The sequence below is a fragment of the Plasmodium coatneyi genome, chromosome 13 (assembly GCF_001680005.1).
Source record: "Plasmodium coatneyi strain Hackeri chromosome 13, complete sequence".
NCBI lineage: Eukaryota > Apicomplexa > Aconoidasida > Haemosporida > Plasmodiidae > Plasmodium > Plasmodium coatneyi.
The window spans coordinates 1611068-1636906 of NC_033568.1; the positions used below are offsets into that span (position 1 = coordinate 1611068).

Consider the following 25839-nt stretch of genomic DNA (forward strand, 5'->3'; position numbering starts at 1 on the left):
GCCCCTTTGCGATTCTTCCACTCATTATGGGGAACTTACAATACGAAACGAAGTGTGAACAGGAGTAGGGTTACTCTCCCATTGCGGAATTTTTTCTCCTACGCGGAGTGGTAATACATACGCGGGTATTTCCCTTGCAGATGCGTGTGCCTTCCCGGTGTGAACTTAAACCTGATGGGCAAACCAGAACGGGATCCAAGTTCGAAATGTACGTTTCGCCTTTTTATTCTACACGGAGGGATGGTTGCTTAGAGCTTCGTCCGGGGGAAGCGGCTTCTTTATGGGCAGTTGACATGGAAAAAAAAAAAAAAACACACCTCAAACGGGGGCATCTTTCACAAGGCAACCTACATGAGAGCCCACCACTCCAATCTCTCATAACAGCAACAGTTTAATTAAAAAGTTGGTATGCTCTGGTGATGTTTTCTTTTTTTGCTAAGTCAGAAAGGGGGATACTACCCTTTTGTTTTGTTTTTATGCTTCCCCTTTTTCACACATTTCGCAAAAATTTCAGGATTGAAAAAATTACAGAAAAAAATTGAAACTTCAACGTGCATATATTGAGGGGTTGCAAAAATTGGCGGTAAAAAAAGGAACCGCCTGTTGTGTGTACACAAATGTAATAAGAAGTTAACATGCACTGAACGAAAGTCCAAATGAAATTGATGCGGAAACATTCCCATGTGAGGCACTTCCCTCATGGTGTAGTCACGCCGAGGAAGCGTGCAGACGGGCCTGCCTGGCAATGTCTATATTATTAGGGCATATAGAGTCGACACCCATTTTTACGTAAAACAAATGGTCTTGGTATTCGTCCTTATCCTCAGTGCCCCAGTAAATCATAATTTTTTTATTGCTATTATGTAGCGTCTGGAAGAAGTTTTCAACGGAAGTAACGACTTTGTCTCCTCCACTTCCATCCATGGTGATTGGCTGTTTGAAGGATCGATAGGAAAAGTGTGCCCACTCAGCATTATAATATTTCATGGTAGAAAAGATGGAATCAAAATTTGGCATGACTTCATCGTCAGAAAATAGCATAGCAACAGGGATGTTCAATCTGTTATTTCGAACAGCTTTTAATAAATCGATTTGTTGCAGGTTACCATGGGAAATTTCCCCATTTTTTTTCTCTTCACTTTTTTCTTTCACCTGTCCATTATTTAGTACCCAACTGAATGAGCTAAATTTGAATTTATAGTTTTTATAATTTTCTAATATGTCCAGTAGGTGGATCCCCAAATCTTCTTTCATTCCCTTCAGCTCAATGTCGTATGTTAATTTGTCTTTGTACAAATTTAGCACATCCTTTAAAAGGGGCACGTGATAAAACTTTGACAAAAATATGAACAGCTTTTTTTTTTTTTTCAAATTGTAATTTTTTTTCATTACATAGTGTGTGTATATATCTTTACAGAAATTGCATTTTATGGAATTAACGAATTGTTGCTCTAGGAGTTGCTCGTTCATTGGGGGGGTGCTTTCCTCTGTGTGTGACTGGTCTAGTTCGCCATCCAGTTTCCCTTCCTCTGGGAACAAATCCTGCAGGGAAGTTCCGTTAAGCATTTTTTCCAATTCGTCATTTTCATCCATATTTATGTAGGGCCGTTTATAATCTGCGTACTCCATGTTTTTTTTTTCCTTTTCTGCTTTACTGAGGGTGGCGAATTTTGCATTTTCCTGTTCATTTTTCACGGGTGTCTTAACATAAACTCCGTGGGAATGACCATCTTGGTGATGCTCACCGTTGCAATTGCAGGTGTTCTTATCGTTTTGGATAATTGTTCCTTCTCTTTCTGCATGGTTAGTTGCCACGTTTTCCACTTCAACGTTGGATACACCTGATGCGGTGGAACCCTGCTGGTAGAATTGCCTCCCTTTGGTTAGGATCCAGGGTTCTTTAAAATGATAGCTCTGTATTTCCTCTGCTGTTAATTCTTCTATGTGTTTTTTTTTCGAATCTTCATCATACAGTAAGGTGTGGCCGAGCAGCCCATCCTCCGTTCCGTGAATAACCACAACTTCCTTGTCCTTGGTTAGCCACACATCTAATTCAATTCCATCAATGTTTTCATCCACTGCTTTTTTAAATGAGTATAAGGAATTTTCCGGGTAGGGGGAAGTCCCCCCTGCTTCACTGGTGCCACACCCCCGATGACCAACTATTGTGGTCATTTGGATGACACAAATTTTAAGGACGTATAAAAAGGTGGCCAACAAAATGAAGTTACCCCTGCGAATACCCATTTAAGTTTTTTTTTTCCCGTGGAACTACGTGGGGTGGGTGGATGCTTACCTCACGGGTGATACAATTATATGCGTCAATGCGCTTGGACAGGGGGGGGGAATATATATGTTCGACGTATTCCCAGACCCGTGCACGGGGGAGTGTATATACAGGGGGCAAAACTGAGCTATGCAGAAAGGCAGCTCTGCGGGGGATACACCCCATACGAATATAACCAAGGTTGGAAAAAAAAAAAAATAGCAAAACAAAGAAAAATGCTGAGGTGAATCAAATGGGGTGAGAAAAGTATACCCAACTTGGGGGCGCAATATAACAGGACGTGGGGGGACGGAAAAACAAACAGAAAAGTTGAAAAACGCAAAAAGGAAATGGACTGTAGAGCAAGGAAAAACACAAATGATATTGCTATGATGACATTTACGAATAATTAGAAGGTTATACACGTGCATGAACATTTGCTAGGTGGTCATGCCAAGGGGTAAAGAATAACAGATAAGTATGTTTTTTAGAGAAGCTCCCTAAGGTGAGGAGAAAGCTTCCAAAGGGGAACAAAGCAGAGGCAGCGCCGACTTGTTAGTCTCTCTCCTAAGGATGAAGATTCAAAATTTTGGCCTCATTTATCTGTTCACTACAAATTTGAAATTTTTTTTTTTTTTTAAATCAAATGGTGGAAAAATTTACTTCCATTTGGAAGGCAACTGCTTTCTGATTTCTGCCGTTAGTGGCCTATGACCATTTATGTTGTTCCTCTTAAAAAAAAAAATAAATAGAAGTACCTAACAATTTAGTGCGTTTATTTGTTACTCCGTTCAGTTAAGCAGAGTGGGCCGTTTCGCACGACAGGCGAAAATAAAACTGCTAGTTGAAAAGTGGGCCGCCCAGGGGCAGATTGATTAAATGGCTAAATATATGCAACGCGTAGAGGAAAAGTTGGTATAGAACAAGCACGGCAGGTGCTTCATAGAGGCAGGAAAAATAGATAAAAGGAAGGGGGGGAAGATCATTAATCAATGTCAACATTGATCTCAACATCTATGTCAATGCGTCCATTTAACCGGTTATGTGGAGAAGGATTAAGTGGCACGAGTAAAGGGGGAAAAATCATCAAATGGTTTTTTTTTTTTTTTTTTTTTTCTTTGGGGAGAATTTTACCGTTTGGAGGAACTCTCATTTGTGGTTCTTTACGAAGTATAGGAGCTTTTCACAAATGGGTGAGAATTAGATAATGTTCAGTATAAATTGGGGTTTCCCTTAATGACCACCTTTCTTCACATGGTGGTGTAGCAAAATAAAAGGAGAATTAACGCAAAAGTGGTAACATAGTTTTTTTAAGTGTGTAGAAATGCATTGTGGGGGTTATTTTATTACTATTATTATTATATATTTTTTAATGAGTTTGGAAGGTCGAACTAGCGCTCATCTGCTTCTCCCAATATGAACACACATTCGTGGAGAGGCGTTCGCACTTTTTACCATTACACTATGGTTCAAATCTGTTTAATGTTAATTCTGTTTGTAAGAAAAAGCGGCATTTTTACTTATTTTCCATTTAGCAATTTCAATAAATCGGATAGCTGTTTTTTTTTTTTCGATTGATTATAAAAAATAGTGACAGCGTAAAAAAAAAAAGGTATTATTTATCTTCATTTAGGTTTTTAAAATTGTGTATTAAGTGACATGGCGCAGAAGGGAGGTGTGTATGTGTGTGGAGGGGCACATATATGTTCCCCTTCTGGGCTTCATTCCCGCTCAGGAAATTGCACACAAATGGGGTGAGTCAGAAGAAGCTAACCATACACACTTCGGTTAAGTTTTTCCTTCACAGTTCGGGGGTACCTTCCCTGGGTAGGTATAACATCCCGGTTGTGTGCATTGCGGAACGATCGTTGGGGTCATATTTCCTTCTGCCTGTCATTACCCCGTTAGGGTCTGCCCCCCCGTAGGCGGCGGTACTCCTCCATTTTCCTCTTCTTCTCGTTCATGTACTCCTGTCGTTCATTCTGCCTGTTCCAGTAGCCCTTCTCCTTCCACCAGGTAATGAGGTTTTTAAAGTTGCGTTCGACCCTGGTCCAGAGTTTGAAGGATTTGTGATCCACGTAGATGGAGTCTTGGAGGACGATGTGATCCTTAGGATGAAGGTCGTTGTTATAATTTGCGTAGAGTTGTTGGTGGTGATTATGTGGAGGGACAACCATGAGGGTAAATCGCAGGGGGTTAAAGTCTGGGGTAGGATTTTTATTATCATTTTCGTTGGCATTTTTTTTGGGGGGGAATGGAATGGGGGGGATAAGGGCCCAGACGATGTGTTCCGGTTTTAGTAAACTTTCTTGTGACAGTTCTTTCCTAATTTCTTCCCATTCTTTTCTTCTCTTACATTTGGGGTGATTGTACAATTCGAATAGATTATTTTTTAGTTTATCACAAAAGTGGGAGATTATCTGATCAATGGAGTGGAACTGTTCGTTATTTATGAGGTACACTTGTTGAATTCCCTGGAGGTGTTTATGCAAAGCGGCACTACCACTGTTACTGGCATGCTGGATGTTCTTCTCGTATACAGTAAACTTGGCAATAATGAACGGGTCATCCGACGTTTTTATGTGTAGGTACAGCTTGTTCAGTTCGTTCGATGGGTATATAATGGACTCCCCTATTTGGATATTTGTCTGTTTAAGATATGCATGCACTTCATGATAATTCCACAATTTAAAATGGGGGTGATTTATTAGCTTCTTATTTTGGTAGTATTTATTTTTATTCTTAATTTTTATTTTCAACTTTTGTTGTCTACTGTTGCGGTTTGTCATGTGTCCATCCTGATGTGGCTGTTCCGATGTATGCTGATCTGTTTGCCCTTCGTCTTCCTCATCCTCTTCGTCCACATCTTCAAAGTCCTCATTGTCGTTTAATTTTCTGAAATGGTTTTGTATGAACGTGTTTGTATCGTAGTTTATGTCGAATTCAACCAGTGGGGAGAGATAATCATACCTGAGTGGCCACTTTAAATTATGCATAAAGGTTTGGTTCTTAATCTTCCTAATATTTTCATCCGTTACGACTACGTGGAAGTTGGTTTCGAAGCGGTTGTAGAGATTGTAGCTGATCGAGGAGATTCTTCCTTTGATTAGTTCCCCCAGGACGGAGTTGTTAATATATTCGGTGTCCTTCAAATTGTTGCTATTCCCGTAATGGTGGTGCCCCTTATTATGTGACGTGTTTATATTTTCCAAATTGGAGTTAATTAAGTTCATCCTTTCGATGTAATATTTTCTCAGTTGTCGTAGAAATTCCTTCGAGTCGGTTATGATGCCCCTAATGTTGTATGGCAAAATGGTTATCTTAATGTAATTACTATTTTTATTAATGAAATCCATTTTGCATACCACTTCAGAACCAATGGCTAGGTTTTCCTTCTTTTCGTTGATTATTAGATAGAACAATTCTTCTTCCTTCTTCTTTTCATAATTGTAACGGTAGTCCTTATACGGATGCAGGAGTTCCGTCTGAATGAACTTGAGGTAGGGGTAAATATAAATTTTCTTATCATCGTAGAATCGTCTAGAGTATTCTTTTATTTCCATATTTTTAATAAGCTTTTTTTTATCAATAATGTAGTTAACAATATCGTAGGTGCTTTTTAAAAAATTATTCTTTTTTGTGTCTATCACATTTTTAAATAAATCCTGAATAATATCGTAGCAATTGAGGGGGTGGATCCTCGTGTTGTCCAGCGCTTCTACATACTCATCTGCATGTCCTATAATTCTAATGAAGGAGGAACAGTTTCTATAGATGCATTTTCCAATTAGGTTCCTATTCGATGATAGGGTTAGGAGATCCTCCCTGGTGCTTAAATTCCTGTTGTGCAAAAGTTTGATTAATTCTTCCCTTTTTCGTAAACCTAATCCTGCCACGTAACTTAACATAACTCCCAAGTGTTTTTTTTTTTTCTTCAAAAAGTTGATGTCGCACCCGGTTTTGTTTACTACATCTAGTATGATTCTTTGGAAGAGGGCCTCCAACTTATAGCTACAGATATATTTTTGTAAATCGTGCAGGCATATGTTAAGCATGTTTTTATTTTCCTCTTCAAAAAGGGATATAACTACACAGAGTGGGTTTTGCACAAAGCGGCACAGGGACAGACAGAGCAGCGCCTCCCTGGAATACTTGCTCGTCAGATCTGCGCTATACTTTAGGCTATTAGTCACTATACTTGGGATGTACAAATTTTCGGGGATTACCACGCACTTTCCATGGTTGCCTGTCAAGTGGGGTCTACTCATATGGTGGGCGCTGCTTCCCACTCCATATGGATGAGCATCCTCCCCCGTGTTGTGCATCCCTCCGCTGAAGAAGTTCAAGACGTAGGAGTAGACGAGGTAGGAGTACACGTCCCTTACCCCGATGGCTATCACATCCGGTTTTATCTTCCTTAGGAAGTTGCTAAATATGTTAATATCTTTGGCAATTTTCTCCTGCTCGATGGGCATTTTATCCTTTTTCGCAATATCTAAGTATAGGTTGTCTAGGTAGATGTATTCGATAATATCACCATAAATGTCGCAAGCCATTATGTGCAGCCTGATCCCATAGTTTATGGGTTCACAGATGATGGACACCACTTCAAACACGTTATGATTTTTTTTTATACTTTTTAAAATTTGTTGTTTTTTTTTTTCTTCATCTTGTTTGTTAGAAATGTAGCTTTTTCCAGATTTGTCCGAGTAATTATCATCATAGGACAGATGCTTCATGTATCCACTTTCTTTTTCTTTCATTGTTCCGTCCGATTTGTATTCCTCGTCAGTTTCATTCGAGTGGGAAGAATCGAATAGATCGGATTTGTTGGATCTCTTACCCGACTTATGTTTCGTAGCTTGTTCTGTGTTGAGGTCCCAATTGGGATCTCCACTTTGGTCTGCACTTTGATCGGCACTGACATCCCAATTGGTGCCTCCTTTTCTATTTCCCTTTTGTGTTTCCTTCACTTCTGCGGTTGTTATGTCATCACTTTCATCCCATTTGCTTTCCCTCTTTTTGCTTTTTTTCTCTTCCTTCCGGATGCGCCTGGTGCGTTTTCCATCATCACCATAATCATCACTGCTGCTTCTGTAAGATTCGTCACTGTAGTACTTCTTCTTGCCCCCATGGCGGAGGTGCCTGCTTTCCAGATCGTCATACCTGGTGTAGGAATCTCCGCTTTTATAATCTGAAGAATAATTATCTTCCTCCCTGCCGCTTCTGTCATTTCGTAGCATGGCTTTTTCTTCCTCCGAATTTTTGTAAATTTTAATAGGTTTAACATTCAGGGTAAGATAGAAGGACTGATGAATGTATACCATGAGCCAGTTCTGTGCACTAGCGAGTAGCATATTTTCTAGGTTTTTTTTAAACAGGGGTAATAATTCTACACACAGGAAGTTATTTAAGATTTTTTTCTGTACATGCACGAAAAGGTTGGTGTCCTCCAGATCGTTGTAGCAGTACGCGTAAGACAATTGCTTCAGTAGGTTGTTGATCCATTCGTTGTCCATGGATTCCGCTTTGGATAATTTACTTTTTTCCTTTTCGAAGTAGGCCTTCAAATTTCGATCATTTTTTTTTTTTTTTTTTTTTTTTACATTTTTCTCTTTCTACAAAATCTTCCGTTTTCCACGGCACCGTTTCGTTTGGCAATATGGGGTGAATAATCAGGTTCACTAATTTGTTATCCCTATTTTTTAGAATTTCTAAATAAATGTGTTTGTACTTGTGTTTGTTGTAGTAGTTCTCTAACTCCCTCTTTTTCAGATCCATGCTTACTTCTCCTTCGTCCAGCTCCGTGTTGAAGAAGTTTACATTGTAGTTGTGCACGTAGCAGGGGTCATGCGAGGTGCGGTAGGGCTTGCCGTTATCAGGAACCTCGGTGCTTCCACTGAATGATGTGCTTCCCCCTTTACTATATTCACCACACAGTAAGTGATGCACTGGAAACCTAAACAACCGGAAGGAGAAGTAGTCTGGGCTGCTGACATCGATGTGAACCTCCCCTTGGCTAGTACTCACCGTCGTGAGGGACGCGTATTTAAGGAAGAAAAATCTAAAAATGTATTTCACGCACGGGTGAGAGGCTAACAGCTTGGCATAGTAACAAATGAGCGTCTTGAAAATTTCCTTATTGTTCGATATTTCTCGAGGGAAGAAGGACTTACACCACTCCTCCATCTGCGTCGGATTATTCACATCGTTGCCGTAAATTTCTGGGACATTTGTTACCATGTGTTTAATCTTGGAGCAGTTATATGTGAAGGTGGTTAATTGTTCTGTTGTGTTGTCTTTCGTTTTCCCATGGTGTGTGTCCGCTTCATGTTTGGAATACCTGTTACTTTTGCTATCCCCGTATTTGTAGTCATCATATTGGTGGTGCTTCTCCTCATCGTCTGGGTAGTCTGCCGGCCAAATCGTTTCGTCCTTTATTAGGTCATAGACGTAAGCGATGTTTTCGTAAAACTCTTCCGTGGTGAGGAGGTAGTCATCCCAAATGTTGAATTTGTTTTTTCTTACATACTCGAGGAAGAGCATTCCTGGGATACTCTTCTCGTTATACAGTTTTGATTCGTCGTTTTTTTTTGTCTCTTTTTTTTTCGCTTCGTTTTTATTTGAGCTATTTTCCTCGAGCAGTTTTTCTCCAAAGAGGTCATCACCGGCACCCTCAGGATGGATATTCTTTTTCTCATTTCCAGGATCTACAGTGGTTATTGTAACGGAGAGATCTTCATTTTTGCCAGTCATATTGTCTCCTTCTATAGGGTCGTTTCCCTCCCCCTGGTTCGTAATGCAAAGAATGGAGGAGTGTTCCCCCATTGCATTTTCCTCCATTTTCATCCCCCTGAAGAGATCATTCTTTAGGTAAAAATAGTATATGTTGATGTCCTCATAATACAGGTCATTGTTCTTATCGAGAATATCAAAGACGTTGGAATGGACCCTATATGAACTGCTTAACAACTTTAGTCTACTTCTTAGCCTATTCATTTTGGCGAAGGTTTTGTACCACAGTTTGTCTAACTCATATATGTCCCACAGGATATTTAAATTAAATGGTGGTGAGACTAGGTAAAATTTGTGAAAAAAAATGAACGGAATTTCATTTCTATATTTTATTAATAACGTTAAAGTGAGGATACATTTTTTTAATAGAAAATTATCACTTAAGAATTCCTGCACTTTTATATGGTTATATGTCTTGTCGTAAAATTGCTCTATCATTTTTTCCATATTTTTTACGGTGAAATAATTTGGATATTTCTCCTTCAGCTTAAGTATTATCCATTTGGATTCTATAAGTAACAACTTTTTGGTTAGCTTGTTTTTTCTTTTCTTGTAGACGGAGTAGAACCTCTCTGGGATGTCGGAGTACCTAATCTGGTCATCCCTTTTTGTTAATAACTGGTTGAGCCTTTCATCCGGTTCTGCGATTTTTTTCCATCTGTTTGATATTGTATCAAATTTTTTTTTTTTTTTTTTTTTTTTTTTTCTTCTTTTTTTTCGATTTTTTTTTTCCTTTTTTAGCTTTTCCGGATTTTTCCTTCGACTCGGCCACGTCTTCCTCTCCGAATAGGTCTATCTGGTTTTCCTCCACTGCTGTTTTATTCTCTTCGCCATTATCATCATCCGTGTCGTCTTCCCCCTTGTCGCTCTCATCTAGGATGCTTAAAACCTTCTTCCTTTTCACCTTTTCGCTTTTTCCCCCACCATATTTGTCCTTCTTCCTTATGGTGTCCTCATAGTAGGGCAGGTCATCAAAATCGTCAAAATCGTCATACTCTTCGTATTCTTCAAATTTGTTATACTCTTCATCGCATACTTGTTTGAATTCGCGCTCGTAGATTTCTCGATCGCTGTCCAGTTCGTCCTCCTCATCGGCGGAGTCATCCACACTGTCGTCACTCTCACCATCCTCCTCGTCCGTCTCTTCTGCATCATCACTTTCTTCTTCCTCTTCTTCGTCTTCTTCAGCGTCACCTTCCTCATCATCGTTGTCATCGTCCACCTCATAATCGGAGTCCTCCCCCAACTCCTTCTTTTTCATTTCTTCATTAATTTGATCAAAAAAGCTGACCGATTTTTTTTTTTTCTTTTTTTTAATTCTCCTGGATCTTTCATCCTCCTCATCGTCCAGAAGCATATCTCCAGAGAATAGGTCGTCACCCCCGTGACCTCCACGGTATCCCACCGCGTGGTCATCATAGTCGTCGTCCTCCTCTTCATCATCATCATCCTCATCATTTTCGTAATCGTATTTTTTTTTCTTCTTCGCAGGAGATACGTTAATGATGTCCAGGACAGTATTGACGTCTCCAAACGTTTGGCTAATAATTTCATGGATGTATGAGTCTGCTTTGTAAATATTGTCAGACGCGATTGGGTACCCTTCTTCCTCCTCCTCTTCTTCCTCTTCGTCGTCACCTGCATTTTCCCCATCATCAGACTCGTTATCATCGTAATTGAACAGACTGTCCTTCTGATCCGCCTTTTGCTTCTTCTGCGGCGTTTCGCTATCGTCAATAAAGTAGTCTTTATCCCTTAGTCGGTCGAGTTTGTTTTCACTTTTGTCATCGCTCTTTGCAGTGATTGCAAAGAGGTTACCATCGTCATCACCATCATCATCATCGTCGTCGTCTGCCCCTTGTAGGTCCTTGATCTTTTTTAACCTTCGATGTTTCGTGTCTTTTTCGTTTCTAACTACTTGCATTCCCGTGTTCTCTGCGATTAGTTCTAGGTCTTCTTCGTCTAAACTTTTGTTTTCAAAATAATCATAATTTTTTTTTTTTTTTTTCTTTTTCTTTTTTCCTTCTTCATCTTCTTCTTCTTCTTCCTCCTCGTCGTCATCCATTTCGTCATCGTCCGATTCGTCCTCCTCTTCATCCTCTTCTTCGCTGTCTACGATGAACCCTTTCATTTCGTCTTCCTCTTCGTCGTCCTCCTCATCATCGTCCTCTTCCTCGTCATCGTTGTCAGCTTCGTTGTCGTCTTCATTGTCGTCTTCATTGTCGGCTTCGTTGTCAACCTCCTCGTTTTCTTCTTCGTCATCCTCCGCGTCTACTACGTCTTCCCCTCCCTTCTCCTTCTCACCCATATTCGACTTTTTAACTTCCTCTTCTACATCATTCCCATTAAGGTTTGCACCTTTTAAATCTGCTTTGGTTTTTACACTGTCCTTTTTGGTGGTTGCCTCCTTCGCAGGGCTTTTGCCTTGGTGGTCATTCACAATCTTGGGCTTCTTCCTGCTGTTACCTGTCGGTTCATTACTTCCCTCTTTGCCCACCCCTTCCGCTTCCTCCTTATCACTTCCATAATCTTCGTCTATAATTTTTTTACTCTTTTTGTTGTGCTTGATTTTCTTTGAGGTGTGCACGCGGTGGGAGAGATTCTCCTCAGGGTCTGCATGCTGCTCGGGCAGCTCATCTGACTGCTCGTTTTGTGATTCCCCTGACTGCTCGTTTTGTGGTTCCCCTGGTTGCTCGTTTTCCGATTCCTCCTCCTCACCTTCATTCCCCTGCAGCTTCTGCTTGAGCCTTTTAAAATTTCTAAAGAGGAACCCATCACTTTTTCTTTTCAGGTTCGATGGGTCCACATCCTCCACTGGTTCCGTTTCGTCCTCCGCCATGCCGTTTGCATTCACGTTATTTTATTTTCTTCTACCACTTCTTCGTTTGTTCGCTTGACCGATTGACCGTTTACCCGCTTGTGTGAATCTACTGCCCCAAAGCAGACGATATCGACGCTGCTCGGTTGTTGGCAGCCGGTGGGTACATTCACACTGCCCGCACTGGAAGTTCGCCAAAAGGTCACATTCGGAGATGCGCGCTGGTGTACAGCTATAGGCGGGGGGTGGGGAGAATCACCCCAAGGAAAATCTTAAAAAGGGGCGGTTAAAAGGAGCCTGTTAAAAAGAGGCTATTAAAAAGGGCCTGTTAAAAAGGAACTGCTGCGAACGAAATGTTGCAAACAGGTCATTAAAGTTAATGGTTAGAAAAAAAAAAAAAAAAAAAAGGCTCCTTCCCCTTTGGCTAGCGCGCAGAAGAGAAGCCACAAATGATCACAGTAATGACATAATTATTCATGTCACTATTTCTATAACTGGGGAGATACATCTTTGCGCATAAAGTTCGCGCAATTTAAAAATGCCAGTTTTGGTTAAAGAAAAAAAAAAAAAAAAAAAAACTCGTTCAACCAAGGGGGGAAAATAAAATTCTTCGCTATGCCATTTTGGGAGATTTAAAGTTGCTTTCTATAAAGGTGCTATGCAATCCCGTAAGGGGGCACGAAAAAAGGGGGAGGAGCGTCGACTGAGGTGCGGCTTCCGGCGTGAAAGGTGGTAGCCGCTAAAATATGCTGGCGCATACGGTGTAGGGATGCATGTAAGCTGTATGCTAAATGGGTAATGCCCCTCCCGCCATCTGCCTTGCCGCACACGCTCTACGTGAGATGACGAACCGGTAAAACCTCCGTCACAGAAACATCTCAAGGGTGCTTACAGTTCGCATCGTTTGCGTGTTCAGTGTTAATCGAGCAGGAAGGTTTTTCTGGAATTTGGCTTTGCTTCCCCCCCTTTGGTGCATAAAATTTGTTGACTTTCTTCCCATTTGGCTGATCTCTTCCCCTTTTTGTTGTTGGTACGAGGTTCCCCAGTGGGCGCTCAAATAAAGCGTTGCCGTAGAAGGGGCAAAAATGAATGCACATAATATTGCGCATAAAATATATGGGTGAAGTTTCCCTCGTGGATGCGTGGAAACAAGTTCTCCCGCTCAACACAGTGGTACGTATGCGACAGCCAACTCAGTTGGCAAAAGTGGCATACATGCCTATTTTTTTTTTTTTCCGTAATGAGTAACCCTGCACCTTCCAATTTGCTAATCGTTTGTGTAAAAAAGTGAATAACTTTCCTCCTTTTGAGGGGAAGGAAATGTCCGCATGTGCTTGTCCCAGTCGCCTGACCTAGTTGTAATGAGAAGAAGGAAAGGACAACAAGGGGGACAACAACGAGGGCTACCAAGGGGGCAAAAAAAAAAAAAAAAAAGACGGTAGGGGAAAATAAAACTTTACGAACTGTTGCCAATTTGACCAAGTTGATGTGTGTGAAAAAGTTCACGTTTTTTTTGACTTTTTTTTTTTTTTTTTTTTTTCTACACAGCGAGGTGAGCCCAGCGAATAGGCAGACACGTGCCCTGCGTTACAAAACGATTGTCTTGGGGAGGATTACTTAAAGAATAGTTTAAAAGATAACAGGCCGCCTGCATTATTAGTGGCATGTTTGTATAGCATCTCGTTCCTTGACAATCGAGCGAAATTTCGCAATGCGTTTGAAAGTGTGCACATATATATAAGCATAATTCACGGCACATATTTTTGTGTTTTTTTTTTATTCTTCACTGAAGTTATCCCACACGTTGCACATTCAGAATATATGTTAACAGTTAAGGGGTGAGGTTTGCATTCCCCCTTTTTGTAACTCCCCTTAGTCATCGCAATGCTAGGATGAAACCTGGACCCGCCGTTTGTCCCATCACCTCTTCCTTACACTTAACATTATTATGTGATACCACTACGAGCATGCCATATGAACTTCGCCAAGCGTAGTTTCTTTATTTCTCCCCTACGAGTGTTCCCCTGGGTGGCAGCCTAATTTGAGGTCACCCGAGTGGCATATGCCCCAGTCAAAGGGGTTATGACAAAAGAGGTTGGCCTTATCGACCTTAAACTTTCGTCTGACATACTTCCTCTTCTTCTTCATTTTTACCCCTCTTTGGGGAGTACAATTCCAAGGAGATACGTGCTAGACGCCGAAGGGTACGCAGAGAGAAGAACAAATGGAGGTTCCCAGGACCGAGTGGGAAGACAGACAGTACCATTTGGAGAGCATAATAAAAAAGCAGTTTTACAACAACCATGATGACATAAAACCGGGTGATCAAAACGTTGGAGGATTCATTTCGAGGAAGAAATACAAACTGGAAGAACCTTGTAAATGCTACAACTGTGAACACGTCATATTAGTTGTAACGGAATATATACAGAAGGAGTGTGTTCTAGATCGTTATGTTTTAGCTTATAAGAATTTGCTTGAAAATGTAGACACCTATGTTCACGAAATTAGGAACAAATCTGACATCGACCATATTGTGTATAATAATTTTTTGCCCAAAGATCATACACGTGGTCTGAAAAATGAAAATAAAAAATGTGCGCCATGCGGAACGTCTGTGGGAGAGGACCACCAAGACGTGGAGATGGAAACCTACACCATTTCTACGATCATGACTATAAGGACAAAAATATTGAATGCCCTGCCGATGTTAAAAGGGGTTTTAAAAAAACTGTCCCATGATGAGCACAGCCATTATTATATAAGCAGCAGGGTTGGCATTATCGAGAGGGTGAAAAATAAGATACACAGTTATGTCATGAGGAGAAGGAAGGACTGCACTTATGAGGGTGTGCAAATGAGGGGCGGGAATGGCAGTCAAGCGTGCTTATACGCTTCACCGAAGGATTGTAGCGACAGTTACGATGGGATGGGCTGCCAGGACTACACCGACAGTGGTGAAGATCGCATTAATCACGACCATCACTACGATCACGATGATCACGATGATCACGATGACCATTTCAACAACCTGGAGGAGCAACCTCAGCACACGCGTGATGCGTGGTCCTGTCCCCAAAGGGGAGGCACACCGGATAAGGCGCTTCCACTCCGAGCAGACAGAAGGAACACAGTCTATTCAACCCGACTGAGGAAAGAAGCACCAGTAAAATTTTACGAAATAATTATTACAACGAATCAGAATTTGATAAGTCTGAGGAGCATTCACCTGTTGGTCGAAATGGTTAACCTCTTTCACAGCTACTTCACAAAATTCCTGTTGGAAAAAAAAAAAAATGAAAAGATAAACTTCATGCAGCTCTATCAGCTGAGGAGGGAGGAGTACACATTCTGTGACGAATCAAATTACCTCCTATTTTATAACTTCCTTTTGGGAAAATTGAAAAAAAAAAAAAAAAAAAAAAAAAGAGGAAATCGCCATACAGGAAGGCAAACATACTGGTGTGGAGAAATCCCAAGGGTCGGATTACAATGAGAGGATGTCCTACGGGTCGGACAATAGCACAAGTTTTGAATGCGAAAGTGGGGGAGACGGTTCGAATGTGGAGGTGCACACTCAGATGGGGGTAAGGGCCTCCCCCAATAAGAGCTACACACACTTGGGCAGTTATTACGACAACGGGGACACTGTTTATACGAAGCGGATCGGAGATTGCACACAGAGGAGCGAAGATTTTGCGATTCTAAACGGAGGGGGTGAAATTCGTGGTGCGGATTACACGAATCGGGTGAGTGATAGTGGTGGTCGTGTAGTTCAGTGGGGCACCCATGATGAGGAGTGTCTCCACCAGGGGGAGTACTACCCATGTGAGGATGTTAGTTATGCCGATCGTACTGATGAGGTGGACTGCCCCCCCGTGGAAGAGTTGCAAGGGGGAAGCACCCTTGGTGAGAAAGAAACCGAAGAAATGGAAAGTTATATAAAGCACATCCTTTCGTGCATCGTGGGAGAGGGAGACACCTACTTGAACATCGAACTGCTGTTCACCCTGCATACCTTTCAGCTGAGTTACCTATTCAATGTGTTAAAAAAGATCATATTAGGGAAGGATCTGAAAAATGAATACCTGGTAATGCTAACCTACTGTGGGTATAAAATCCAAAACATGGAAATTATCGAATACTGCTTTTGGAAGTTGGTACGTATTTTTGAAAGTGAGGAATTGCCAGAGTGTTGGATCGTAGTGGATGATAAGGCGAACAGTCAGGTGAAGAAAAAATACAACGAAATGAGAGATAATTTAAGGGTGATGAAACAGAGGATGAGAGAAGCAGAGGTGGAGATGAATAAAAAGAAGCAGGGATGTCTTTCCCAGGGGAATGGCCTCTACGTTGATTACCACGGTGGGAATTATGACAGGCACCACTACGATGGAACGTTTTACGGAGCACTAAATATTTTCAAACCGAATAATCACTACCACATGTGTAACAACATCACGGAGGTAGACATGAACAAAGGGAATTTACATTTTAACAAAAATTTAATTGACAAGAAAATTTTTTCCCCATTTATCGAAAAAACGAAAAAAGAATTTCATCACTATAATGACATTCCAAAGGGATACGTCATAAACGAAATACAAAGGCTGCGAAATTTTAGCGACTACTACTCCTGTTGCTATATTTTAAAAACCAATCAGAAGAAAAAAATTCTGATGGGGTTTAAAAAAAAAGGAGAAAATAAAGTTTACCTGTACAGATATGATAAGAATATTAAAAAAAGTTACAAAGCAGGGGAAAAAAACAACCCCTTTTTCAACATTTCCGGTTTTTTAGGAATTTTAATTTGTAATTTTACAGGCATGAAAATTAAAATATATGACAATGGCATAACGGAAAAATATGCTCATTTTTTTCCTTCTTTTGAAAGAAAAAATATAATTTCCATAAGTTTTGAGTCAAATATAATAAGTGAACTGCCAAGACATTTTATGTGCAATATTTACAAGCTTAATAAAGACGTTAAAATTATTTACGAAAATAAATGTCCAGTTTGGAATGATGAGAAGGAGATTTATGAATTGCCCTTTTACGGAAGAGTTAAATTAGCAAGTGCGAAAAATTTGCAATTAATTTTAAAAAAATGTGTAATTTCCAATTCAAGGAAGGCTTCCTTTGTAGGAAAAACCATAAACGATGTTATTGAGTATGTCAGCAGTGACTCCTTCAGGGGGGATTCCCAAGTGGCTAGCACGTGTACCGGACGGGGAACAGATGGTAACCCTGAGGAGGGACTTCCAACGTGTGGACTCCCCTCTCATTCTCCCTACGAAGGGAGCTACACCGGGGAGGGGGACGCAATAAAAAAACACGTGCTCAGGAAAAAGTTCCCCTTTGATGTGATCACAAATAATTTTAAAAAAAAAGAAGAAGAAAATTTTGAAATTGTGAACAACGATGAAGAGGAAATATTTTTAATTTTTGGGAAGAACTCAAAGGATTACTTTACGCTTGATTTTCGCCACCCCTTGTCTTCCTTCGAGGCGTTTTCCATCGCCATTTCGTCTTTGCTGAAGAAGAAGGCCGTTTCGTAGGCCCTCCCACGGTTTGGGCAGGAGCTGATTTGCCCAACAGTCGATTTGGTCTTCCCTTCAAAACTTCCCCTTGTTTTTGTGTCTACCGCAGTTTTGTTTGATTTGTGCCGTGTGTATGCTGCACGTTGTGTAAATCACCTTACCCTTACTGTGTGTTTTTTCTTTTTTTTGTTTCTCCAGCCCGTTTAACTCGTTCAGTCGTGCCGCTACGACATCTTTTTCGAGTAGCAAAACGGTTTGAATTAAAAAAGAAAAATTGAGAAGAGGCTGCTTTATGCGATGTGCGGATCGGGTTTTAATGGCCGTCTTGCCCGTCAGGAACACGGGAACGGTTACAATTAGGATTATTCGACTTGCTACTAAGCTGAAATCGCCTAGGTGGTGATGAGAATAATTTTACACATGCTGTCCATCCAGAAAAACGGTGTGGAAGTGGAGGTATATATGCGTGGGAAGTGATACAGAGCAAATCACTTCACACATTTATATCCGCATATGGGGGTCTGAGGAAAAAATCAATTCTTATTTTTCTCCTGAACGAATGCCCAATCTACGTGAATTTCCTGATTGAGCAACGTTCTGCCGTCCATTTCTGGAAAAAAAAAAAAAAAAAAAAAAAAAAGAAATTTACGTATAACCAGACTGCAGTACAGGTTCAGGAGAACCACACGTGGACCTAATTTCAGCGTGTAACACTACGAACAGTGGTGAAATGAGTTATGTCCGATGCGGAAGTTGCGCCGATAAAGCGTTGTAATATATCGTGCGTGTCCTTGTGAAGAATGTGCTTACCATCAATGGCCCTTTTCGCATCCACAAAATTTTCAAATTCGAGAAATGCATAGCCCTTTAAAAAACCCGTCCGTCTGTCCAAGTTTAAATGCAAATTTTTTATCTGTCCATATTTTTCAAAAATGTCTTTTATGTAGTCTTCCCTTGCTTCTCCGTGGATGTTCGTAATGATGATAATCCACCCTTCAATGGCTGCCGTAAAAAAAAAAAAAAAAAATACTCCCATTACATGTGCTGCAGGTACATATGGTCTTTAATTCCTCCACGCGTTGGAACAAAAACTCCGAATAGTGAACTCATTTCAAATTGATGAAAGTTGGTAAATCCCACAACGACATCGATCTAGGAGCATGTGTGTAATTATATCTCCCCTTTTCTCTTTCTTACACTTTGCGGGAACTTCATCCTTTTTAAAAACATTTAAATCACCTTCGTTCATTTTTTTTTTTTTTTTCCTTTTTTTTGCTGACCTGTTCATGCACTTTTACTGAAAATGTTCAGAAAAAAAAAAAAAAGGAAATTAAGAAATGAAAAAACAAGAATGGGGAATACTGTCCTAAGTAGGTGTCCTTCTTATACGAGTGAAGCAACTTCACGTTCCACGTTTCTTCAATTTAATTTGCGACTCAAAGCATAACACGAGAAGGATGTTCACTTTTGTGAAAACAACGCCATGTAAGGGTTAACGTGTACATAAATGGATGATAGCGTCCCTAGGCAAATTCGAAGTGGTTGGCAGTTTAGCAACCAGGCAGTCGCCCATGAACTGACGAACGTATGTAACGTGTGTGATGCACATTCTACGCATGTTTTCAACTGACACGCAGAACGGAGGCATAATTTCGTCGTGACAACGTTCGCATAATCATAAAAAAACGGAAGGAAACATTCACCACGCGGGAGTTCCCGCTTCGTTCACTTACCTAGCTTTGCCGCTATTTTCCGTGCCCCTATTTATCCATGAGATGGCTAGTAATTTTCTTGTCAACTGCAATTGTGCTCGTTTCAACTCTCTTAATAGTCCTGCTATTATTTAAAAAGCCCTTGCAAGTTGGAAGAAACTTCGTTTGGAGTAACTGCGTCGTTTTTTCCCTATCTATCAGTACAAAAAAGCTTAGTATTAGTGAAATCCTCGTGGATATAAAATATTAAAAAAATGCGCTGCGCGTACATATGAACGACGTAAAATTTGTTTTTGCAAAATGGTCCATTCGGTGTCGAGTGGGAAATTTTTTTCTTCACGGTTCATGTGAAAGTGGAAAAAAGGGGTAAAAAAAAAGGCCGTTTTTTTTTCGGACCTCCCCAGAAAGGGAAAGGAAAATAGTGGGGGTGCTACTAATAGAGGGAAGAAGTTTCTCCTCCGTGTGCCCAAGTTATTTCTCCACATTTTGAACTTAATAGATGTTCACATAGAAAGATGTGCCATTTGCTCATGCAAAAGTATTTGCAACAGAATGGGAAGCAGTGTGCTCATCAAAATGAGACCACGGCGATTGGGAAGGGGGATAGCCAAAGAGACACAACAGATGGTGCCACGACGCAAGGGAGGAAACAGAACTTTACCACGGCAGCGATTGAAGTAGTTCTGTCAAATGTGTACATAACGAAAAATAGAAAAATAGAGACCACATCGTCATTTTTTGCAACGACCGCCAGGCATGCACCATTTCGTGTGGGAATTTCCAGACATGCTACGATTATGAGCGGAGGAGTGTTTCCGTGAAGGGGGTGTTCATCCTGCGCATTCATTTTTATTTAATCTAACTGTACGAATTTTTTTTTTTTTTTCAAGAAATGTGTACTATCAAAAGGGGGCCAAAAAATGGAAGACGTCTCCTCCTCAAGTGTTTAACTCTTTGGACAATTTTGTTAACAGAGTTACTTTGCACATAGAGGTGGTGAAGCTATACATGAAGGAGAAGGACACAACCCCGTTTTTATGTCTCCTAATGGATGACCTTTCTTTGGAAAAAGGTGGATCACCCAATTTAGTTTGTTCAAGGGTAGAACGTCTTAACTTGTTGGCTGTGGAGGATGGGAACTGTTACGTTTTTACTGCGGATGATATGATTATTTGTGTGGAAGTGGGCCGAAGTGGAAAAAGTGGCAACGATGAGAAGGGGGACCTTTCTTCCTTCACCCAGGAGGGAAGTACCCATGGAGAAGCAGCCCATCCTACAAACACCTTTACATCATTAAATGTCAAATTAAGAATTCACATTGATTGTGAAAAATTATTTTTGAATTTAAATTCCGTATGACCTTTGATTTATTTTAATTTTGTGAAGAATTTTTTTGATGTCCTCCAATTGGGGAAAGAAATGAATAGGTCTGCCAAGTTGCGCAGAGGGGGGGAAACACTTAACTGGAGTGGAAACAACGAAGGGGAGACCTACCCACATAATGCCAACAGCTCAGATGAGAGAAAAAAGGGAAAATGCAAAATGAAGGATGAAAAGGAAGGAAGCGCAGCTAAGAAGAAAAACTTTAACCTTCACGTATGTGCAAAAGATATATGTTGCAAATTTCGCAACAACGGAAATTTAGTGGTGTTAAATTTGGACCCCCTAGATGAAGATTTTGAAAAAACGTTTGTGTTAACTTCCAGCAGGTTGAATCTCCACTTAGAGAAGCGTTCATTCCATTTTTCTGCTCAAAACGTCCAGGTGCTTAACTCTAGTGGAAGATTTACCTGCTCCGTTCATAATTTTCCCATTTGTAAAATGCACATGGAATATTTTTTTGAAGTGAAAAAGGTTTTTTTTTATTTTCCCCTGATGGAGTTACTAACCGTGGGTGTAGTTAACTTTGTGTTGGAGTGTCTGAGACAGGCAAACCACTCAACATTGTTGCAGGTAAGGTTTGCTTGGTGAAAGGGAGAAAAATACGAGGAAAGATTAACCGTGCACTATGGTGTGTTCTTCTGTGTAACGTACATGTTCTACTGGACAGGTTTTTGCATTTGTCACCATGGGGAATGCCTCTTCCGGTTAAGTGATGTCTTTTTTGCTCACCTCTTCGCCCCTTTCACCTGGCTTATTCGCTCACACGGTTTGCGACCCTGCCTAACCGCTCTTGTAGACGCATCGGAGGAAGAGTAGAAGGCGCGCACGAAATGGTATGACACAGTATCCTTGCCCTTTTGCGTGTGGTGGTGAAGAGGGCCTTGCATTTCTTAGAAAAAAAAAAAATAGCAAAATGGCTAGTTGTATATATCCGTGTAGCTCCCCATTTTGCTGACTTGTTCAGGCGATTGTGTCGATTTTTCATTGGCTAGTCAGCACTATTCACCCGTTTTGGAAAAAAAAAAAAAATTGCAAATTATGACTCTTTTTTTTTTTTTTTATGCACAATTCAGATTGTGAAGTTGAACATAAGTCAGTTCAGGGAAGAAAAAAAAATGACCTATTTGAAGAAGACATTGAAGAAGTATAAAAGGCATATTTTGAAAAGTGTAAAAAAACAAATGGTGGAAAAAAACGCGAAAAAAGGAAAAAAAAAGGGAAAAAAAAAAAAAAGAAAGAAAAACGAAAAAAAAAATACAAAAGGCAAAGGCAAACATACACGCGTGGAACACATTCATTCCCTGGCCTATGTTTACAGGTAGGGGGGGCCCTAACTACGCGAAGATTTTTGGACTTCCTAAAATGGGGGAAAACAAATTCGCGCCGAGCCAACGAGAGGGCTGCGGAAAGATAGGGGTGGAATCCACGTCGAATGTTTTTACTTTTTGTTTTTCTTGAGAAAATTCAAAACGTCCTTTTGTATCGATTCCTGCGGGACGGGTGGGGTGAAAGTTGGTAAACGTGTGTGCAAACTAAATGTAGCAAGATGTAACGTACAGGTGGACTACACAGTAGAGTGTAGGCCTATGGGCGTGAGGACTATCACGTGTTTTTTTTTTTTTTTTTTTTTTCTCATTTCCTTACAATATCTTTATCCTTTTTGGTTGCAGATTTTTTCCCGGCCTTTTTGATTAACTTCTTGCTTGTCTTTTTTTTTGTATTTTCTTCTTTTTCCCCGATTTGGAAGGAGACTTTCTTTTTTTTGCTCGCCTCCTTGGAATGAGCACCCTGGTTGGGGTTCTTTTCCTTCAACTTCAAGTTTGATTTTTTCTTCGTTGCGCTGATTTTGTGTGCGCTATTCGTTTGGGCGTTTTTTTTTTCCTGCCCAGTTGTCACATTGGACTGTTGCACATGGACTGATGATGTGTTTTTAATTACATGAGCGATGTTTGTGTTTTCGTTTTGCATTCTTAGAAGGCGTCTTTTTTCCCGTTGCCTTCTTCCTCTGCTTTCTTTTTTTTTCTTTTTTTTAATAGTCTTTTTGGTGGGCGAGTTCGTTTCCGCTCCATTTTTTTGCCTTATATGATTTAAAAATTTTTCTTCTTTTAATTTTTTGATATGCACCATTCGTATGTCTTCAATACAGTAATCGACATACATGATGTTTTTATTTTTGCGAATTGTTTGGAACTTTTTTTTGTAGATTATTTCGTTAATCAGTTCGTAAATATTCCTATTTTGGAGAAAGTGAATTATTTGCTTGGCATGTTCATGTTTGTTAATGTCGATGAAGCATATCAAATTTTGTCCACTTTTGTTGTTACTCTTTTTATCTTTTAATTTTTTATTTTTTTCCTCATTTTGCGCTAGTTCTTTTTGCTTTGTGTGATCTTTCATAATTTTCATTTTCTTAATAATTTCATTGGCTTTTTTGAAAGCTTCTTTTTTTTTTAAATTGTGTTTTTCCATAAATAGGGGGGTGAAATATTTCGTTATGAGTTGCCTGAATAAATTTTGTTCCAAAGAGGCTGGATAGTTGCGAACGTATATTCTGCACGGGTTTATCAGGAAATTTTTATTTTTTAAGAGCTGCTTTTTTTTTTCCATCAAGTCGTTGTTTCTTTTGATTATATTTTCTCCGAGGTGATCATTGTTTATGTCATTGTCCTCTACCAGGTGGATGTTATTGTTCAGTGTGTTTTTCTGTTTTTTTTTTTTTTTTTTCCTCTATAGGAATTTTTTTTTTATCCTTTATGGAGTCCTTACTAACTGCCCTTTTGATCATTAAATAATTATTTTTGAAAAACAAAATTTCGGCATTTTTGCCACTGTTCTGATCTTTAAGCAGAATCTGTTTCATTCTTTCCTTTTTTTTCTTCTTCATGTTGTAAAATTTGTCAATTACGTTTTCCTCTTCGTCGTCCTCACCATCTTCCTGCTCCTTCTCATCGTGGTATTCGCCAATTTTTTTCAAAAATGTGTCTGCATCTTCTTTATACTTGAGCTTCACAAATGCGGAAATTTTTTTACCGTTGTTTCTGCACGTCCTTATGTAGACATAGTTTTTGCTGATGTTCTTGGTGACGTAGCTTTGCACTTCTTCGTCGGTGCTCCCCATCGGAATGTTCGTGATGAACAGCGTCTTCCCTTCCTCGACGTCGCTAGCGCGATCGTGCGGTCGCTGGTCGTGTTGCTCTTCATCGTCATCATCATCATCAACATCATCGTCATCATCATCATCATCACGATCTTCATCGTCACGATCTTCGTCGTCTTCCTCCTCCTCACCTTCGTCTGTCTCATCGTTGCTTTCCTCTCCATCGTTCGTGCCGTCTTCGCTACCCTCCCCATCGACCTCTTTGTCTGTCACTCCGTCCCTTACTTGATGGTTTTTCTCCCCATGGTCGGCAGCCTGCACACCTAGCATCTTGAGGAGCCGTGGATTCTTATCCTCCTCTACGATTATGGTGCTTCCACACAGCTTGGATTTGTTCAACAGAAGCGCCTTCTTCACGTTTTCGTAACTGGAGAAGGTAACCAGGGCGTACCCCTGCTTTTTATTATCTTTCTTGGGAAAATAAATGGATGGATCCTTTTCTATATGTTTGAATAGCTTTTGTAAATTTTCTACATGGCACGTCCGTTTAATATTTTTTACGATAACTCTCTTGTTGTTTTTGTTGAAGTAGCACAGCTCATGAAAAAAAAAGACGTCTTTTTTTCCCTCATTTTTAACGTTATCTTCGAGGTAATTTAAAAAATTCTTTCTGTTAATATACTTGTAAAAATGGGCAGCGAATTTTAAATTTAAAAATTCAATCGTGTAGACAAAGCAATTTTTACTTATTCCTTTATTTTTTTTGGACTTTTTTGCGATTATTTTTTTCCTCATTTTTTTATCTAAATTTTTGTTCTCTTTTTCAATATTCAGGACAATTTCTTCAAATTCTTTGAGTTTTTTTTCGGCCACTACTTGGACGTCATCTTCATCAGCATCACCATCACCGTCACTCTTTTGTGTGGCCTCTTCTGAATGGTCCTCGTCCTTATCAGTCTGGTCATTTTCTTTGGGATGGTTTTTCCCATCCGTGTCTTGGGATCCCACCTCCCTTTGGGACGTCTTCCTCTCTGCCTGATCATGCTCATCTAAGCATTTTACCAACAAGTGTCTATGCAGGAGGAAGATATTTTTCAAGTAGCTCAAGACGACTATGGTGTCCAAATCACAGTTGGTGTATAACTGGATGGAGTTCATGTGGTTAATCTTATGTCGTCTATATGTGATGGATATTAATTTTTTTTCGTTGTACTTTTTCCTGAAGGCAAATTCACATTTTATATTGCTGGTTTGTATTTTCTTATCGTGATATTTTTGAATAAAATTTTCTGCCTCCCGATCTGTTTTGAAGGAACAGATAGCACTCTTTGTGGTGTTGTTTTTATTTTTAAAGAAGAAATATTTCGTGCAGATTTTTTTAAACTCTTCCTCCAAGGGGGCTACGTCGTTTTCCCTAATATTTCGGACGAACACTTTGTGCCTATCAATTGGGGCGTTTTTCTTGTCGCTTCGCTTCGCCATTTTGGGATCACAAAAGGGAGTTTTGTTACTGCGGCGTCAAGTCGGTTTGTACTCCACTACGACGGGTCTTCTTCTTCTTCTGACCCCTCCAAAGTTACAATATTGTAAAGGCGCAAAAATGGAGGGGTACCATTACATTATGGCAGCTGACTAATGAACGGCTACTAACTAATAAATGTTGTGCGTGGGTGGGAAAAATATTCCCAAAGGGGATAGAAGGTTAACACAGAATGGGGAAATAATTTTTACCCATACGGATAATGTTTTATGTTTAGGAGAAATCCTTTTCTATGTAGGGCGCATAAACTGAGTTTCCATTTTTTTTTTTTAAATTTTTTTTCAGTTGTTTTTTCTCCATCCATTCACAATAATATTTCCCCTCCCGCGGGTTTGTATTTTCATTTGTTAAAAATGTCGGTATAGATACCCGATTGTACAACTGGTTCGTAGCGCTCAATTGGATTTTTTGTAGAGACCACTACATGGTTTATAGGAAGCGCGAATTTGCCAGAAAAAAAAAAAAAATTTCCGACTTGGGCGTTTTATAGTAGCACCATAATACGGAGAAGGGACATTCGTGCGTCGTTATTTCGCTTCATTTTGCAACATGGTTATTCCGTTATGCCACATAACGATTTAAAATGGTTGCGTTTTTATTACGTGGTTTGACTTCCCCATGACCGCATTATCATTTTGAGGCCACATATTTGTACCCATGAAAGCGGTCAACTGTTCCATCAAAGGAA

At 40.0% G+C, this 25839-nt stretch overlaps 5 protein-coding genes across 5 annotated transcripts; 1 reads left to right on the plus strand and 4 right to left on the minus strand.

The window, feature by feature from the left end:
* Positions 1–708: 708 nt before the first annotated feature.
* PCOAH_00050700 (Uncharacterized protein) lies at positions 709–2247 on the minus strand (the record flags this gene model as incomplete). The annotated part of the gene is made up of 1 exon (XM_020061852.1): positions 709–2247. One exon carries the CDS (start codon positions 2245–2247, stop codon positions 709–711), a length of 1539 nt encoding a protein of 512 aa, XP_019917130.1.
* Positions 2248–4170: 1923 nt separating this feature from the next.
* PCOAH_00050710 (Uncharacterized protein) lies at positions 4171–11900 on the minus strand (the record flags this gene model as incomplete). Its single annotated transcript, XM_020061853.1, has 3 exons — positions 4171–7830; positions 7913–9719; positions 9826–11900. The coding sequence occupies 3 exons, from the start codon at positions 11898–11900 to the stop codon at positions 4171–4173; spliced, it is 7542 nt and encodes a 2513-aa protein (XP_019917232.1).
* Positions 11901–14103: 2203 nt separating this feature from the next.
* PCOAH_00050720 (Uncharacterized protein) lies at positions 14104–17437 on the plus strand (the record flags this gene model as incomplete). The annotated part of the gene is made up of 2 exons (XM_020061854.1): positions 14104–15232; positions 15360–17437. 2 exons carry the CDS (start codon positions 14104–14106, stop codon positions 17435–17437), a joined length of 3207 nt encoding a protein of 1068 aa, XP_019917291.1.
* Positions 17438–17952: 515 nt separating this feature from the next.
* Positions 17953–18707, minus strand: PCOAH_00050730 (RNA binding protein; the record flags this gene model as incomplete). Its single annotated transcript, XM_020061855.1, has 3 exons — positions 17953–18029; positions 18230–18421; positions 18617–18707. 3 exons carry the CDS (start codon positions 18705–18707, stop codon positions 17953–17955), a joined length of 360 nt encoding a protein of 119 aa, XP_019917394.1.
* A 3245-nt stretch (positions 18708–21952) lies between these two features.
* On the minus strand, positions 21953–25093 carry PCOAH_00050740 (Uncharacterized protein; the record flags this gene model as incomplete). Its single annotated transcript, XM_020061856.1, has 3 exons — positions 21953–22003; positions 22159–23183; positions 23281–25093. 3 exons carry the CDS (start codon positions 25091–25093, stop codon positions 21953–21955), a joined length of 2889 nt encoding a protein of 962 aa, XP_019917173.1.
* Positions 25094–25839: the final 746 nt, after the last annotated feature.